The sequence below is a fragment of the Erithacus rubecula genome, assembly GCF_903797595.1.
Source record: "Erithacus rubecula genome assembly, chromosome: 17".
In the NCBI taxonomy this organism is placed as follows: domain Eukaryota; kingdom Metazoa; phylum Chordata; class Aves; order Passeriformes; family Muscicapidae; genus Erithacus; species Erithacus rubecula.
The window spans coordinates 4,752,334-4,771,930 of NC_136669.1; the positions used below are offsets into that span (position 1 = coordinate 4,752,334).

Sequence of the window (19,597 nt, forward strand, 5' to 3'; positions counted from 1 at the left end):
TCTCTTGCCACCTACTCCAATTGAAACAGTTTCCCTCTCAAGGGAACATGAACATTAATGCTTGCCATTGCCTAACAGTACCTCGGATCATTGTGCAATAGCTCCCATTTTTTCAAATCCAAAGTGTTCATTCTAACATTACTCAAGTTAAAAATCCTGAGGAAAAATATTAAAAAAGGAAAACCTATCTCTTCAATCATCTCTGTCTAAGCCCAGTGGCAGCCAGCTATCTCCATCCCCAGCCTTTTCCTAGCTCTGTGCCTTTCTCTGGATTGCTTGCACTTGACAGCCTGTCAGTCCAATGCTAAAAGGAGATCATATTATCTGGGTCTACCATGGTGTTCACAAGGATCAGAACTACAAGCAGAGATGCAATAGGGTAGAAATAACAAGTCCTTTCCTGAAATCCTTTCAGCCTCCCCTCTAGTTCTTCTTCTGCAAAAGAAAAAGACCCATGAGCATTTCAAAGGTAGCAGAAGCAGCACAAGCTTCTCTCAGAAGACCCCAATCATCTGTTGCTGGGAGTAAGCTGCAAAAATTAGTTCTGGAAATTACCTTGCTTCCCATTTCAGAAACAAGAAGAGATTACAAAATAATAGAAGTTCACTATTGATTTTCTTCCCTCAGAAGACTCAAAAAAAGTACCCGGTACTTTTCATTGTAGAACACACAACTATTCCTTGACTTCCAAAAAGCAAAATGGGTACTGTGCAACAATGGCTGCAGCTCTTCTTGTTACACTTATTCCAAAAGAGCAAGTCCCTCAGGTGCTAAAAGTTTATTACAATGTTCCATATTAAGATAATACTTTCATTAGATTATCCTTCCTCTTTTCTCTCATTGAAAGTTGCACTATTACACCTCCCAAGGAAAAAATAATATTTATAAGCAGGACAACTCCACCCTTTCCTCTCAGTTCAACAGCACAAGGCAAGATTCAGCCAGAGGTCAGTCACAACACACATTCAGCTGCTTCTTTCATTTCTATGCCCTTGCATGCTCCTCACCAAAAACCAGACCTGAGAAGAGTCCACCATATCTGCATTTGCCAAAAATCCATGATTTCTGCAATTGATGCAGCACAGCTTATTACAGCTGCAAACGTTCCTGGGCTCTGATAATTATAAGCCCATGGCTGGGTGTCTAATTAAAGGAGGAATGAATTAATGAGTTTTACCAAAGGCTTTTGAGTCACCATTATAATTCTCACCCTTAATCGGCTGCAGGACACTCAGAGGACACCGTGAGCAGGATCAAGAGCAGAGAGGGGGGATAAACCACCCCCAGCTGATGCTTCCCCCATCACGTTCCTCTCCAACATGTCACTGTCATTCAGACCCCGACAGCCAGATCAAACCCAGCAGGAAAAAGGCCGGGTTTTTTGGAGAGCTGAATACAAAAACGCTTCCTGAAGCTGCCACAAAGCGCTCAGCAGCCTTTGAATGCGGAGAGCGGCGAGATGCGGGCGAGAGGCTCCGCAGAGCGCTGACTCCGGCACTTCCATTCATCCCGGCCCCAGCCCCCACCCAGCGCCGACAATTACAGTTCAGTCTCAGGCTCCCAAGGAGGCAGAAATTGAAAACACGTTTTCATTGAAGCACAGCTTGAATTTCATGAATTCCATTACTCCCGACTTTCTCAGCATTTCCTGGAGTGAATACTGTAGGACCAGGGAGAAAGGGGATGGGGCGGGCCATAGGTAAGGCAGCGATCCTGTGCTACCCCTTCGACCACGCCAGCCCAAAAACAGACCGGAGGCACTCGCAGCGAGGATGCAACAAAGACTATTCCTAAACTAAAGAAAGTAAGTATATATCAACCACAAACTCAAGGAGGAAATAAAGTAACAAACTGCCGGAGGCTTCGGAACAGTAACAGCTACAGGCACAGCCCCAATGAGAAGCATTACAATTTCAGCAAGCAGCAGAAGCTTCTCTTTGGCAGATTGAGGCAGCTTTAGCTCCTATGGCAAGTGTCAAAATTACCAATTTATCAGGTACAGGAACTTGAGCACACTGTTGAACTTCAAGAAAGCTCACCCCAGGGAAAAAGCGATTATAATCAACGAAAACAGGTAGCACCGAGCAGTTTTTCCACATGTACAGTTGTAACACAATCAACTTTGGAATTATTCAGGCGTGCTAATTAACACCCTATAGATAGCTTTGATATCATTAGCAATACTTTTAATGGCTCTGTCACTGACACCATCTTCTCTTCTTCCCCAACCCCAGCTTGGGCCTTATCTTAAGGAGCATTACATCATCTACTGCACCAAGGCCTCCTTGTAACAGACACTATTATGCAACTGAAGTGCCTCCATTTGGATTTTGGCGTTATTTTGAATTTCGGCGTTGAATAGAAGGCTTGTTTAAATTCCCTGCATGAACAGCAGCATTTTACAGCCTGAAAAGGGCGTCCGTGCACAGACACCAACACTGGCATAACAACGCGCCTGAATGTGTTATACATTTGTGAAACATCCATTCCCCACATTCCCTTTTCCCCTTGTCCAGGAATAAGTCCCGCATTGTTAGGGCTGATTAGCAATATCTTTCATCCCTAATTTCACACTACAAAGGGCTTTCATGCATATGCACGTGTGGCACCATTCTGAGCCTTATCAGCCAGAAAAAGCATTTAGGAGTGACCGAGGAAATCACAATCCGAGGGTGCAGCTCCAGTTTAAGTGAAGGTGAAGGGGAGTGTCAGCCCTTTCCCTGGATGGTTTCAATGCTGCTCTTACCATTGACCAAAAACCGCCTATTTGTTAAAATAATAACTTAAAAGAGGGCTGGCACACATTACATCTGCTGAAGCAAGCAACCTGATAAGCATTTGAAAGCACACATTATTGCAAATGTTACCCTCATATCCCAGTGCCTGGAGAAGGGAATGGCACAAGTATTCTGAGTTACACCAACTGCTGTGGCCATGGATTGCACGCTAACCTACTTTTCTTTTTTCTTGCAAGAGAATAGCCTTGCAGCCTTAGCACACAAATGACTACTTTAAAAAAAAGGAGTGCACATTTGCAGCTTACCAAACCCTAAAGCCCACAATTACAAGATCAGACTCAAAAACTATAAGTGGCTCATTACGCAGAAATCTAAAAAAAAAAGAAAAAAAAGAAAGTTTGAAATGATTTTCCAACATGAAAGTGCTCTGTGTTTTGCTCTTTTCTAGTTTATCTAATATAGAAAACAAAAGAAATAGCATCAGCATGGCTCTGCCTCACAGCCACTATTCACTAGACAACTGGAGACCCTTTTGCCATGTAGCAAAAATAATTTCTGGTTTGTAAACAAATGCAACCAATTCCCAGTTTTTCATCACGGCAACACAACTTCAGTCACCCCTTGAAGTGGCGGAAAGGAGAGGATTTCTAACATTGATGACTTTTTTTTTGTTTTTTCAGACTGTCATATGAATGCATCCCCAGGACTAGAAGTCTTGTATGAACTTTATCCTCTTTGATTTTTGCTCATCTATTTTGTTAATCATTGTCATCAGCTAAAAACAAAACTGGTAGGATGACATACCCAGAAAGTGCAGACAGTCTTGCCAAGAGAGGAGTAAAGTCACCGGGCTGGAAGATTATATTATTATTATTGTTATTATTTCCTCAGCATACATCAATAAGTCTCTGAGTATTGTTACTCTTATTTATGTCTCAAAAGTGAGAATTGAGGTTCAGTACAGGCAGTAATGCTGATATATTCCAAAGTTACTCAGGTCTCATCTGAAACTTAGAGCAAATAAATTCCCAGACATCACATCCCTTCCCCCAGCTATGGGAATCACATTCAGCTGAAAACAAGCCAAGTTCTCCTACTCACTCAGGGGAATGGGAAATCTCACTATAACTGGTGGAAAAGTTACTACTGAAAGTTAAAACAGAAACAAGAAGAGAACTGACAGTCACCAAGAGGTTAATGGAAACGAGGTGCTGACTCCCTTCCACCCTAAGAAAATTAAGAGTGAGCACCACCTTACTCACTGCTTGCTTGCAACCACCCCAGCAAATTCACTTGACATCAAAGACTGTGAAAGGATGACTTCAGGAGTTTTGGCCATCACCTGGGCCTTCAGCACACCCATCCTCAGAGGGACAGGAGTGTACCCTGCAGGGGTCACACCGGGGTGACCATGCAAGCTCTGCAAACATCATCAACTCTGGACTTCACCCTTTCCATCAGTAAGTGCTGGTGGGGGAAGGGGAGCAGGAGAAGAGGTATAAAATTAGCCTTGTCCTAGGAGAAAGGAAGAGGAAAAAAACAAACCAAACAAAACAGAAAGAACAGAAAATAGCTAGAGATTCCAAGGTATTGGAGGGTGCATGATCCTCCAGCTGTCTGCTCTGAAGACACAAGGCAAGAAACCTGATGAGACAAAGGCCCATAACTCTCCTCTCTCTCATACTCAATGGACAGGTTTTTGTTTACAGCTTCCAAAATAAATATAATCCCAAAATACAAGTAAGAGATCAAGAAGACTTGTGGCACAGCCCTTTAATCCACATTCAGAGCCTTGGGATTAAGTCAGAGAAAGCACCTGACTTCCCTACCCTTAATCTCCAGAGTCATGCCTAATGGGATATCTTCTTCTGGGTGAGAATTTCTCACTTTCCCTAATAATGAAAAATAAAGAACACTAAAAATCCACACAAAATCTGCTTTAAACACTGCTTGCTGTATTGGATCAACATTTAAACACAGGCATTTTGTTAACCTGGAGACCACAGATGTTCCTCTGCTCCAAAAAGGCATGAAGGGGAAAAGAACAAAAAGACAAGACACAGTAAGGCTGAACTGAATTTGCTTACCCCCTTCTCCAGACTGCTAGAGATCAGGTTTTGCAGACCAGGAGTCATATGGTGTTACACTCATGTGGATAAAAATGGAGCATTCTCAGGAAGACAAATGTTGTGTAGGTGCAGAAGCACCAGGGTGCCAGTGGTTAGCACCACAACATTTTAAACTCTGGTTCTACCCTTCCAGCTGAGACCAGCATGGTACCTCCAGGGCACCACATGCTCCATAAATGTGTCTTAAGACTGAGAAACTCACCAGAGTGGGCACCAGAATCTTCTCTGTGCAGAATACTTTCAGGATCCTACCCAGAGGAAGCAATCATGGTTTACATCTTTGCATACTCACCTGCATCTCCTTTCCTCCATGCACCACAAAGTGTTTCACCTTTCTCCAAGACACCTTTTACCCCGTGTACTCTGCTAAAACCATATGTTTAGAACAGTCACTTTTTTTGACTAGAATAAGGTAATCTACAGGCAGCATTTCCAGAAACTGGCAGTTCTCAGGAGACCATCTGAAAACGTGGCAGCGCAGCATGGGTCAGCAAAACAAAGCAAGGCTGCAGACAGAAAGCTGGCAAAGGTGCACTTTTTTCCTCTCTGCATACCATATGCTGCTGCATAACTGGATGAATGGTCAACATTTATGTCTAACTTTGGTAAAAATCAGCCATCAAAAATTGCCTTGGTTCTACATTTTTGGTTATTCATTGTGATGCAGCTCGTCAGTAAAGGCTCTTCCAGATCAAAGACACAAGAGTCAGAGCACAGCACCAGTTTGCTGATAGGAGGCATTACTGCATGTTTACTCATGCAGCCAACACTGATGAATAAAGGCAAGAGGCAATTTAATAGCAGTTCTTCAACAAATAAAAACAACTTCAATTTCACCAGAAAACATTGGATTCTACTAACAGGGGTCACTTAACCTTTCTGGAAATATGAGCAAACTGGTGTTACAGCAGGATAGCTGATCAGATCTTGGAAGAAGTCCATCTACTCTTGAAAGAAAGAAACCTTCAGCCCAACCCCTTTAAGAAAGGCACATTACCCTCTGACTTTGAGCCAACTAGACAAAAACACGTCATCCAACTTGACTAATACACATGTTTCCAATTTACAGAAAGACTCTTGGTTTCAAAATTGAAATAAGATGCCAGTACAGTAGAGGAAGTTCTAAAACAATCTCTATAATCCAAGTTTTTTGGCAGTTTGGGCTCCATCGTGTTTCTTCAGCCAAGAAATACGTCCAAAGTCGACATTAGCTGTTATGTGTAGGGAAACAGCCTCACAGAGCCAGAAAGTACCTGACAGAATTAATTCTTTGCTGAACCTTTGGCTATGGGTTCAAACACACATGCCTTGGATAGATCTGCAAGCCAAAAAAAGGAAAGGATGGTTGGGCTTACACAGCACCTTTCCCTGCTGGATCCCTTCTCAGCACACGTACAGAAGGAGAAAAAGAACATTATGACACGAAAGCACTGACAGATGTATGATAGGAAACTCCTGGGTGACAACACTGAAGAGAGCATCTCAAAGCCAAGGACTAGAGCATGTCCCTGCTCTTATCACTGCTTCCTTCAGCACGATTCTGCATCTTAATTGGTGTGAATCAATCATCAGTCATCTTCCAAAGCACAAACAGCTGCCATTACACCTACTAACCATGCATCTGCAGTTCTGACTCGTACTGAGAAGGCACGAAGCAGTGCAAGGGTAGAGTTTCAAAGACTGGAGAATTTTTCTTTATTCCAGCCTGACTCACACACAACCTATGCGTTTACATAGGTTTGTGTCAACATCGCCAGTTTCCAGCAATGAAGAAAAAGCAGAAACTCCAAAGTGCTCCATGGCTCAGCTTTTCCAACCTCTTCTCTCCCTCACTGTTCACAGTGCACTTCTCAGCCCACAGTCAGACTCCAGAGCTGAAGTGCTGTAGTCTGCTGGCAGTGCACAGACACCCTGACTGGAGCAGGTATCCCATTACCTGTTGTTGTGCTGTATTACAAAGCTATTCAGCTTTTCTCTTTCTTTCCAGAATGTGACCTCCACACTACCTCAAGGCTCTTAACCAACTCTATCCTGAGAAAGAAAGAAACTGCACTGCCATGCAGTTAAGACAGTCACAAGTATGAGTACTTACATTGCTAAATAAATTAAACTAGTGACAGCAGCAGTCTCAGGACTATACCACTGGGCCAATCAACTAAACTGGAAAGTAAGTGGACAGTACTGGTCAGATCATCATGATTTGAACAGCAGCAAAAGGCAAGGACACCAGAACTGGTATTAGCATGATGCTGTCAGAAGGAACAGGAGCTCTGCTCCATTTTTACATTCCCTTCACTCTAGAATTTGTGACTCACTACACAATGAAAAGGCTTTGCAGAGCACTGCAGTATGACTCAGATGAGAATACAGCCAGAACAAAGCTGTTCATATCAAGATATTTTCAACCCCAATGATTCATGGGAGGATTAGGAAAAGAACTGGTCTGATAAGATCCTCTGTAGGGAGGACGATGGAGCAAGTCCTGCAAGCAGCACATGAAGGCAGCTCTGATAGAACTCACCAGTGTGCCAAACCTCTGCAGAAGAAGGATCACAACCCCAGCTCATTACACATGGGCAATTCACCTCAATTCCCCCAGAAAACGAAAACAATTGGTTGTACTGCTTGTTGTGGCAGAGGCAGAGCATGTGAAGGACATCAGGATACACATACATTTTTAAACAATCTAGTCCAGAGGGGAGGGATCTGTTCTGCTCCTCCACACACACACACTGGTCTAACCTAATGCAACAAGATACGCCGTGGGAGAAGATAAACAGTAAAGCAATACCAAGAGAGAGTGCTTTAGAGCCAGACTCAGGTGAAGAAGGTATGCAGCCAAAACCTGCAGCTGCACTGATCTCAGCCCTTGGCAGCAGCACTGCCATGAGCATTTCTCATGCTCTCAGACAAAAGGAGGAAGCCCCAGTGGGTTGGTACACAATGGCTGCAGCCGCCTTGAGACAGCCCAGCACACAGCAGGCATCCCTTCTGCTCTGGCCAAGGGACTGGTGAGGACAGAACAGCAGAAGCAGCCATTGGATCTACATCCTGCAAGACATTCCCCATCACCCAGGGTCCCAGAAGACTTAACAAAGACCTAGACTTCAAAGACTGGCAGCATGTGCTTATCTGCCTGCCTTCAGAGAGGTTTCAGGGCACAATCGCTCAGCTGCTGCTTCAGGGGAATAGTGGCTTGGCATTACACTAATCCTCACTAGGTAGAGGTGCAAAGCCTCTTCAGGCAGCAGCCTCCTCACCTGCAGCAGCACGTGGCTCTGCAACAAGTGACAGGACAACATGCAAACCCAAGCCACTGCATTCCACTTCTGGCTGGAGTGGAATGTTCAGTTGATGCACAATCTCAAAGCCTGTCATCAAAATATGAGTACAAGAAACAGGTGGGTATTTACTAAAAGGTTACTAAAGTAAAGAGTTTTAGAAGGAAAGTGCTGCTTTCCCATGGTCATGGGTTGGGAAATCTTTTCTAGAGAAGCAGTGAAGAATCAGGAAGGGTACATTGCTTCCTTCCTCAAAACACGTCAGAATGGGACTGGACACTAAACCCAGCTGTATGGCTATTTACGACAACAGTCCAGCCACCTGATGGAGTCACACAGTTTAGCAAATATAATCCTTCCTTACTGCCCTTACCTGTCCCCATAAAGTTCATCTAGCAACCCACCACTGACCTCTCCTCAGCACCTGGGGAATTCAAATGCAGTGTGTAGTTTAACAGTTCATACTTAAGAATCAGAGTATCAATCACTAATGGAATAGAAAACAAAAACATACACAATTTGCACCAGTGAGACCTACAAAATAAAGAAAAATAAGGCAATGTTATAATTTAAAAATGGACTTCCTAATTTTGGGGATGTATATGACCTCACCTGCTAAATATGAAAGATTTCTAAAGATAAGGGAAAACAATGCCAGCACAGGCTGCAAACAGAGCAAGAGGCGCAAATTCATTAAAAAAACCTAGAATTCAAACCAAAAGGCCTTCAGAAGCACTTAAAGCACAAGAGAGCATTTAGCATTACAGTTCCCAGTCCTGGATTACGTTTCCCTGTTTCACTGCATTAGAATTAATCTATGTGCCCACGAACTCCAGAGTCAACTCGCAGAGCCACAGCAGCGTCGTTACATAACCACGACACCGAGAGCACAGGCTGCAGTGCTGGAGCCTGCTTGCTACCTACCCCTCACCAACACCAAAACCAGCAAAGCTGCTGCTGCTCAAATCATTCTCTTGATGACAGATGCCTCAATAATCCAGACATTTGAGTTGGGATTTGATAAAATGTTTTCTTGTGAGCTGATGTTAAGACTTAAAAGGCCATTGACTGCTGTGCAAGAAGTCCTTAATGTTATCAAGGGAGGGGAGGCAGCCACACAGGAGGAGAACAGCAGAAGGCTTTAAGTGGGAATATGATTACTGTAGAAAAATTATCTGACAAACAAACACAACCCCAGATTATTGCTAGGAATGCTTTCAAGCAATTCAAGTGAAAACTGGTACATCTGCTGTCTATTCAAAAGGTCACCGAGTGCTTATTTCATGATAACACATTCCCAAGAAGATCTTTCAATGAACTCTTAACTTCTGATCTCCAGGATCACATATCCCTGCTTTTAAAGGCAGCTACCCTCTGAGGTCATGGAAATACAGTTCAGCTGCTGTGCAGCGTTACATCTGCATGTGGCCATCTTGAACTCTGCTAAGCCAAGGGAACTAAAACAAATTAACAAATTGAAGCCTCAAAATACAAAGTCAGCTCAAAAGTCCTTTGATTTACTGGTATAAGGATGTTCCTTTGCATCTACCCATGGCTCTTTAAATACATCTCGCACATTTCACTCTAGCTTCAGACCTCAGATCTGCTCATCTGTTTAGAACAAAAAGCCAAAACACACTGCTTCCTAAAGTATTTCGAATACCTTCTACTTCTAGGATAAACAAGAACTGCTTAGATGCTTTAGCCTTCATGCCTGTGTGCATGCTAGCAGGCTGTGTATATAGGACACTGCAAGTATGTTCAGAAAAGCCAAAATGGTGTTTTCAAAATCAGAGACCGTGGCAAAATGAAGCAGCAGAGTCACTGCAGCTCTGTTCCAAAATGACAGCAGAGAACACAGATGTTGGAGCACACAGATTCACTCCACAATCATTTTAATTACATGCCTAGCCAACCAAGCACAGGATACAGGCTAAGCAGCATTAAAAAAAAAAAAAAAAAAAAAAAAAAAAAAAAAAAAAGGCTGCACACAAGTATTCAGCGAGCATCCTCCTGTGCACTTGATGCTAACGCCACTCTCGTGCATTAAGTCATCTGTTTTCCAGCAGGCAGGCAGCCGGTTTTGGAAAGGCACTGCTGGCCTCGCTGCGGGGCTGGCGGCATCAATGGGGATGGTCAGCGGAGCCTGCACAGGACTGTGACAGCCGATGGAGGATTGTCCCGGCCCAGGGAGGGCTGCGGGCAGGCAGGGGCACCGGGCCGGGCCGGTGCCTTCGGCCGGGCAGCGCTGGGACAGCCAGCACGGCTGGCTCCTGCCCCGCGCCAGGGCTCACTTGGCGATGTGGGTCAGTGGGCACGGTGGGACTTGGTCGAAGGTTGAGCTTCCTGATCTTGGAGGGCTTTTCCAGCCTCAGTGATTTTACCAGTCTGTAATTTCACCTTCTCCCAAGAAGAGCTGGGGCTCCGGGCAGGCTGGGGGCAGCTCGGGGTTGCTGCGCATCCCGCCGGGGGTGGTGACCTCCCACCCCGCACCCCGACCCTGCGGGGACACCTGCCCCTCGTGCGGCGGCCACGGAGCTCCGGGGCAGGAGCACACGGCAGCACGGACACCACGGACACCATGAACACCCACCCGGGCAGCCACGGCGGGGCCGCACGTCCCCTTCTCCTCCTCCGCCCTCCAGCGGGCCGAGACCCGCACAGCCCCCGCAGACCCACCTGCTGGTACTCGGCGTCGTGCGGTCGGAAGTCGGCGGCGGTGAGCTCCCAGCGCAGGCTGAGGTGCGGCAGGCGGTGCAGCAGGCTCACCCACCAGGGCGGCGAGTAGCTCACGCCCGCCATGCCCGCGCCTGCCTCACCCCGAGCCGCCGGCCATGGAGCGCCTCACCCGCGCCGCGGCCGCCGGCCCCGCATGGCCGGGTGTCCCCCCGCCGCTCGCCGCGCCCCCGCCCGCTCCCGCTCCCTCTTTGTTCGCCGAGAGGCTCCGCCGCCCGCCCCGGCGCCGCCCGCCCGCTCCCATTGGCGCCGCCGCCGCCGCCCCGCCTCGGCCCGGCCCCTCACGGCTCTCCCGGATCGGGGGTCCCAGCCCGGCCCCCAGCCCGGCCCCTCACGGCTCCCCGGGATCGGGGGTCATTGCCCGGCTCCTCACGGCTCCCCGGGATCGGGGGTCGCTGCCCGGCCCCTCACGGTTCCCCGGGATCGGGGGTCGCTGCCCGGCCCCTCACGGCTCCCCGGGATCGGGGGTCGCTGCCCGGCCCCTCACGGCTCCCCGGGATCGGGGGTCATTGCCCGGCCCCTCACGGCTCCCCGGGATCGGGGGTCCCAGCCCGGCCCCCAGCCCGGCCCCTCACGGTTCCCCGGGATCGGGGGTCATTGCCCGGTTCCTCACGGCTCCCCGGGATCGGGGGTCCCTTCCCGGTCCCTCACGGCTCCCCCGGCCCGTGCCGCGGCGTTGGGTTGTTTTCTGGTAAATTTCCTGTCAATTTCACACGGCTCTGCAGTTCTAGCAGCGGAAGGTGCGTTTTGGATTCAGCCTAAAAAGCAGCGCGGTAAAAGCGATTTGTGCTACAGCAAGTGCTCAATGCAGTCATAAAGTCATTTATTGTTAGTTCCTCTCGAGTCCATCTCAACGCCCGTCTTAAGATCCAAAAGCAGCAAGTTTGCCCTTCTGAACTCACAGTTCATAGAGGCAGAATGACTCTGACACAATGGGAAAGGCTTTTCAATTCTTTTTAAACAAAACAGAAAGTATTTTTGGGTAAAAGGTAAAAAAGATTAGTATACCTTCTCAAACCGATCATGTCAGAAAAACGTACATAAATATTCTGGATAATGCTAGGATAGTGAAAATAGAAAAGATAACGATAAGCAGCAGCAATCCCAAGTTAATTCACTTTATTACAAAGATTGCACTGCTCCTGTTGCAACGGAAACGTATAAACTTATTCACTGCTTTCTTTTAAAAGGAATAGAATGAATAATTTAATTCTTGCTGTAAGTATGCAGTGTGGCCCAGCATTAGTGCAGCTCTTAAAACTGGCTGGTCTATTCACACAACCTCCCAGACCTCCAGTTTCTCCATCCCCGTGTCCCCATCCCAGCCCTGCTGCAGCACACCTCATCCATGGCTGATTGCTCAAAGCATTATCTTTTAAATATCACTCAACATAATTTGGAGTTGGAAAGGGAAAAAAGAACCATCCAGTCCTCTAACAGACTTCAGACAAATGATTTCCAGGTCTTGCAGGCTTGAGAAACTCTCATCTGTTTAGAATTAGAAACTGTGATGGCGCATGAAAACTTAGAAAATATTGGAGTGCTCTGTAGCCCACTAGGGCAAAAAAAAAAGGGTAACACCAACAATTTTTTTTCTACTAAAGGATGGCAGATCAGTAGATGTTATAGAGACACCTTTTTTGCAAGTATAATTTTATTTCTTTTCCCAAATGCAGCCAGGATTTAATGGTTTGTGTTGTCCTGATTGATGCATTTCATAAATAAGGAGAGCAAAAATGCTAAAATGGGCCATTTAACACCTTAAAAGCAAATAAACATATTTCTGCTGATGTTCTGAAATATAACATCAACAGCTTTTGACTAGGACAGGATTTTCATATGAGTATTATCAACACAGCTAAAAAGAAATCTTATCACTCACAAATAGCATTAAGATGCACGTCAGAGGGTTCAGAGCCACGTGCTGTGTGCACAAGTACAAGATATACAAGGGTACAAGATATAAGACCTCAACTCCCTCCAGCTTTCTCCAAGAGAAGGCTTTCTTTTTCTGCAGGAGGACAGCTTGAACATCAGCCAATTTTATTTTCTTGCTTATTATTTTCATTTTTTTTCACAGTGCTGGCGAGGATGAAGAAGAAATTATTTCAAGGGCCAATGGTCTAACATATTTCAACTCTAGTTTTAACAACTCAAAGACAAGGAGCAGAGAGACCTCACTGGGAGCAAGAGATCACTGTGTAAGCCCCTTGTGATGCAGTTTGTGCAATTAAAAAAAAATGCTCAAGGCTGGAATCTGTCCTGCAGATGTAACTGCAGCCATGGGCCCCTGGATGGACACAGAACACCCTGCAGGCCCAAGCACCTCTGCCAGCATGTGATGGACAGGGGATAGAAGATGCAGCCAGGATGCCACACTGAGATCTTTTTAGATGGAGCTGATGTAAATCAAACTGCACAAAAAGTTTTGGAATAAATGACAGGAAAAGCTGGATGCTGTTCCATGGGGCTGGGTGTTTGAGGCACCGCACAGGGCTGGGGTGAGTGGGAAAGGGAGCAGCTCAGCAGGGCTGGTGTGCATGCTTCCCTCAGCCTCCTGCTGCTGAGACAACTGGATTAAATTAGAGTAGAAGGAGGATTGGGGATTACAGAGAAACAGAGGCATCAACAGTTTTCATTTCTCCCCCACAATTATTTATAATGATACGGGAAAATGAAGAACAGAATGGATTCAGCAAATGAGGAATAGGAGACAAACCACAGGATCCAGTACTAGCCATCCTTTCCATGCCATTTCAGCTTGTTGTACAGCATCATAGAAGTATCTGCAATTCTTGGATGTCTAGCATCTCTCATTTGATCCTTTTCAGGTAACTCTTGATTAAATGACAAGATAGTTATCAAGGCTCTCATGTTTAGAATATAGCAGCCTTTTTTTTTTTTTGCTTCCCACACAAATAGATACACTCTGTTTTGCCAAAGCCAAATTAACAAACAAGACACTGTTGTGCCATCCCAGGAATAAAATCTAACAGTAAATCACCCTTGCATGGAAAGCAGTTCTACAGTCAAGCAAAGCAAACTGCAAATGTCAGCTTGTTCACTGGTAATCCTGCTGAAAAGTAACCCAAAGAGCTGTATTAGTGTTTGCTAACTTGCTCTGACAGTGGCTTTGCTAAAGAATCACTGGACAAAATAGGCAGATGAGAAATGTTCCCCATTACAGACAGCAAAGATAAAAAGACCAGTTTAAACCTCCAAAATAAGGCAGCCAGTGCTGTCCTCCATCCTCTTGAGACCACCAGGCAGTCTGCAGAAACCCTCAGAGAAATGCAGCATTTTTCACTCTTCACAAGATTCTGATTCCAGATACTGCTGAAGTGGTACTGGCAATGAGAGCACCTTTTAAAACAGCAATCTCCTACCCCTGGCTTTTCTGATTCACTATGAAATTAAATAATTCAGCTTTTAATATACTGTGGAGCAAGGAGTCTTCCCCTGACTGTCAAACCTAATATGTGCTACAAAAGGTTTTAGCCAACAATACAGAGGAAAAAAAAAAAAAGAGGCAGCAAGTTTGCACTCCAAGTGCCAGCAGATGGATGAGTTACCCTCTTGAGACGGGGACTAAATTCCGGACGGTCAGGGGGAGGTCAGCGAGACCAGCGTGTCTCGGCACTCAGCTGCCACTGCCGGGCCACACCTCCGACTCTGCCGCTCCATAAACTCTGCCCTTACATCCAGCCGTGCCTCCTTCCCGCTGAGCTAAACTGTGCCTCCATTAAAATTACCCTTCCTCTCCTCCCAGGGCTTCCTCTGTAATTTTCTGCTCAAAGTCAAAGGAAATAACAAAGCCAGGGCTGCTCTCCAGCCTGCCCCAGACTTTGCTGCTCCCTCCATGGGGGCTCCGGGCTCTGCTCTTCCAGCAAAGCCACTTTGCCAGGGGCCTTCCCAGCTGACTTCTCCTCCTGGAGGGACTTCCCTCCAGTAAAAGCATCTGCAGGCAGGAACATCCATGTGGGTTTTCATGATTTTCCTCTGACGTCCTGCCAGGGACTTTCAGGTTTACACAAAGAATAGCCACTACCAGGGCCAGCAAAAAAAAAACCTTTCAGCCAACTGAAAGAAATAATAATAAAAGGTTAATGCTCTCATTTCCAGACCCGAGGCAATATTCTCTCTCTCTCTCATGTTTTACTGGTCTTTTCAAACTGAGTTCTAGGGAAATGGGTGGAAGATGTGGAAATCCTATTGCAAAAGCACCTGCCCACTCTTTTCCCCAGAGAGCCACACAGAGAACATTCTATTATTTGGTTAATTGCAAAGAAACAATTACAAAGGAACTTGGCAAACTCTCTCTAATCACAGCAAGACCCACTGCAGTCCAGTAAGTTCAGCAAATTAGCAAATAAGTGAACATAAAAAGGAAAGAATAACAGAGCTCAAATTGCACTTTGTTCATTTGTTTTGTCACTCTTCGTTTCTATTTAATTATTTAAGGTATTTCTTCACAACATTCTGGTACATTTTGTATAATAACGAAGGTTTACTAGCATGGAAATGCAATACGTGGCTATTAAATATCTGCCGAGAGAGGAAAGAAAACTGCCAATTCTCTGGGTAGATTATAGAGAGCCTGTTCAGGAAAAATTTCCAGGTTAGATAAATAGAAGGTTCTGCCACAATTTGTATAAGTTCCAAATAAGGATTATTGCTCGATAATGGCAATGCAATGTTTGTGCAGAACGTTGTAACTTGTACTACAGGCACTCATGGTCAATCCCACCTATTAAAAGCTCTTCTAATTTTCCATGCATATACTTAGAGGCCATTCAAGCACAGCTTTTTTTACAGCAGCACTGTAACCAAGTGATAGATTTTACAGTATTTCATCCCTAAAGTCATATTACAGCAAAGACTTTCAAGCTGTTTCACGTTGCTGAGGCAGAGGCTCAGCTCTGCAGAGCTGAGGGGCTGAGCAGGGGAAAGGAATGAGATCCAGGTGTGGGATTGTCTGGCTGATCATGAGGGAGACAAGACAGCCCTTGACAATGGGCATGATATCCCTCCTGCTTCTGCCCAGACCATTTTGATCATCAAGATTCTGTGACACCTCTATTCACACTACCAGCAATAGAAGTCCTAGAGGGGTTTTGTGGTACCCAGTGCAACGTGTCTGTGGGGCAAAACCCTGCCAGAGAGGGGAGCTGGGACAGCCTGAGCAACATCTTGAGCTGGGACATTGGCTCAGGTACAGCTCTGGTGAGGGGAACAACACAAACACTGTCCTGGAGAGCAGGGGCAGTCCAAATGCTCAGGTTTGAAAAGGGTCACTGGGAGAGCCAGGCAGGGAGGGGCAAGGGTGCAACTCAGTGGGCTACACCAGAGAGTAATTCCTGAGAACACAGCAACACTGGCTGCTCAAGGCTGTTCCTCGAGCACAGCAGGAGTGGTTACTGAACACACACCAAAACCAGGGCAGCATTGGGAAGGGGATGTCAGCACTGCCTCCAGCAGCAGAGCAGCACTTCAGCAAACAGAAGGAAACATCAGAGGAACTGATGCAGCACCTGACCACCAACCATGCCTGAAAATCCTTCCCTAAAAACCTGGAGTCTAACATGGAAATTTTGCTCTCTGCAGGTCTTAATAATGCCCATTGAATGAAACTTTTTTTCCTCTCCTTAGAAAGTTTGTATGATGAAAAAAAATTCATTAGCTGACAAACCTACCACAGAGAGATGCTGCAAAGCTTGCAAGAGTCAAGGGCATTCCAACTTCAGCTGCAGACAAAATATGGCTTAATATAACTAAGTGTGAATGTTTAATTGCTTTCAACTGAATTCAAGACCAGTCTGCTCCAAGAAATAATACCAAATTTTTCCATTCATGCCTCATGGATTACCTCTGGTGTTTAAGATTTAAAATTGAAGTTTCTCAAAAGAAAGCCAGAGAATATGCCAGTGGAGCTGAAGGGAAAGAATTTTTAAAAAGTGAAATTTAATTAATATAATCATCCAACAAAGATTGTCTCATCTTGTACTCTCATAGCTGTTGTAGTCCTACACCAAGGACTCTGCCTGACAGAAGGATGACTGTAGGATTCCCATGTTTTCACAGCAGTTAACAGGGTCTTCTATTTTCATAAACCAGCATAAGGCTTCTTAAGGGAGTCCTTAAAGACTTTTTCAGAGGACCTGGAAATGAATTCACATGTCCTAGCTCCTTCCAGAGCTTCACAAACAGCAACACTAACCCAGGTGAAAGGATACACTATCAGTAAACTGTTGAACTATGTGGTCTGCTCTAGTCAGCTGCTGTTTTTTTAAAGCAAAAACCTACCAGCTCTTTCAGTTCCACCAGGCTTTGGTCAGGAACACTGCTCATTCCTGACAAGACAACCTTGAACCTGCACTAGAAGAAAGAAGAAATTTCACACCCTACATGTTTCAGTTCTGCTGTTACTATCCATGCAAAAGATCAGGGATAAAAGGTCAGCCCAGGAGCAAAGAGAAAACACGAGTGTGCAGCAGAGGCCAGAGGGGCAATGAAAATACAGCAGTAGCAAAACACATCAATATCTGGTTATAAACTTTATTTCAAAATTCAAGAGTTCAAACAAAATACATTGTAATTGTTTTACCTTTTCAAAGATTCAAAATAAATTATATAAAATACTTGCACAGTTCTAAATATTAAAAAAGATCATAAAAATTGATGGTGCTTCATATGCCAAGATTAATCCTTTTCCATTTTGACTACATTAGAAGTTGCCTGTGTAGGGATTATTTTTAGAGCTATGCAGGAAACAATACAGTTTTCAGGTCTTGATGCCTCAGTAAAGATTTACAGGCAAAGGCACTTAAGGGCAAAAAGAGATCAAGAGAGATAACGTCCCATTAAAGTCAGATCTCTGCACTCACACAATCTCTAACCAACACTGCTGCAAACTGCAGAAGGTTTTAATGCAGAAACATTATTGCATATCAACAGAATGGAAAGTGTGCTTTTAGATTACACAGGGTACAAGGGAGTTTAATTTTCATTCAAGACCTTGATACCCCCACAAGTTTCCCAGGACTTCCTACAGAAGTGTTTTTCAGAAACAGTGTGCTTGTATTGGGCCAATCTTGGCAGGTTTCAGCCACACTGATTTTTACTGTTCTCAGCTCCCTGTTAAGGAAAAATGCCATTTATTTGAAAATTAACTTTTTCTTCCTTCTCTGTGCCATATTTATGGGTGCTGGCATTCAGATAGACAACCACAGAACCAAACCTAGTGTCAATCACTACTCCCTCCAACACATTTCATCACAGGGTACAACAACAACACATAAGGTTAATACTGTGAAGCTTTCTCTTCCTACTGTATCAAACTTCTGTGTAGTGAACACATCATTATCTTCCAAAGTAAGATATGAGTCTGAAGGCCATCTCAAGGTTGGTATCAGATTTTTGATAGCTGGGAGATAGCAACCCCAAAATTAGAAAGCTTTAGACACATTTTGATTCACCCCAGAAAACACTTGCTCCTTTTTACCCAGGTTTCTGCCTGTGTCTGGGTCATCCCAAGGTCCTATCTCCCATTTATCCCAGAATTTGTCTATTGACAGGGCTGCTGCTGGTCACATGTTCAGCTCAAACACAAACCCTACTGCTCTGCATCAACTTCCTACTACTGGTGTATTGCTCACTACAGCAAAGTAAAAGAATGTTTTTCTTATTGCATTTGCTGCCCCAGTATTTCCCTGTAGGATGACAGCCAGGCAGGTATTTGGTATCAGCCTTGGTCCTGACACATTACACTGCCTCCCTTTAATGTGTCAGACTTCATCTCTGGTTACTCTCTGGAGAGATCCATGACAGAGTCACAGTTACAGACCTGAAATATTATACACAACAACTCAGTACAGCACTGCTTCCATTTAGCAAAATGACCCTTCTTAACAGGACTTTCAGAAAAATAAGGAAATAGATCCCAGCTTCTACCAGAAGGATCTGTCCCTTTTCTTTTATATATATTTTTTTCTCCTTCCTGCAGATGACAGCCATGTGACCAAAGCACCAGCAGAAAAAATTTACCCCGTGGGAGTGCAAATGACATTCTTCAGACTGCTTTGGGTATGGAGAGCTCCCAAAACTGCCTTTGGAAATAGCACAGGCAGCATTTCCACCGATGGGATTAAATGAAATCAGCTGCATTGTGCTGCAGCCATCCAGTTTCCTCTTTGGCTGCAAGTACTGGCACAAACTATGATAAGCCTCAGATAGTGCTTCATTGAAATCACAGAATTGAGACAGCCCTGACTTATTGGTATTCTGAGAAACACTGGTGACTGATTTTTAATTTAGAAAAGGTGATAAAAATCTTATATTTAAGAGTGTGCTTTCTGTTTACAGGAGACTTTATTACTCTTTGATGACAAAGAAACCATTAGTGTTTCCAGAAAACCTTCACCACGTGCTTGTAAAATTAATTTCCCCTTCCAAAAAGTATCATGATTTATCTAGTTCACCTTAAAAAACCCCACACACATTTCAATGTCTTTGAAGGATGTTGGTGCAACAGTAGGAACTATCCAGTCAAATGAACAGTCAGTAGAGAAGACAGGATATCCCTCACCAGGATATCCCTTTACAACACACTCCTGCAATTACACACCTGCCCTTCCAAATCCCAAAAGTTGATTATATCATCAGACATTTCAACACAAAACAGTACTACACTATCATCATACATACATAAGGAAAA

The 19,597-nt window shown here is 44.8% G+C and overlaps 1 protein-coding gene and 1 long non-coding RNA gene across 6 annotated transcripts in view; one reads left to right on the forward strand and one right to left on the reverse strand.

The window, feature by feature from the left end:
• Positions 1 to 11,087, reverse strand: part of TTYH3 (tweety family member 3) — a 74,708-nt gene extending 63,621 nt beyond the window's left edge. For all 3 annotated transcript variants that reach the window (XM_079320413.1, XM_079320412.1, XM_079320411.1), the window contains exon 1: positions 10,828 to 11,087. In XM_079320413.1, coding sequence (XP_079176539.1) covers positions 10,828 to 10,950 — 123 coding nt within the window. In that variant the 5' untranslated portion in view covers positions 10,951 to 11,087. The remainder of the gene's footprint in view (positions 1 to 10,827) is intronic.
• Positions 11,088 to 11,551: 464 nt separating this feature from the next.
• Positions 11,552 to 19,433, forward strand: LOC306809174. 3 transcript variants are annotated; one of them, XR_013776185.1, is made up of 3 exons: positions 11,552 to 11,624; positions 12,965 to 13,085; positions 18,887 to 19,433. It is a non-coding gene; the product is annotated as an uncharacterized lncRNA (long non-coding RNA). The 3 variants fall into 3 exon arrangements; XR_013776186.1 differs by lacking the exons at positions 11,552 to 11,624; positions 12,965 to 13,085 and adding an exon at positions 15,976 to 16,107; XR_013776187.1 differs by lacking the exons at positions 11,552 to 11,624; positions 12,965 to 13,085 and adding an exon at positions 16,042 to 16,163.
• The last annotated feature ends 164 nt before the right edge of the window (positions 19,434 to 19,597 follow it).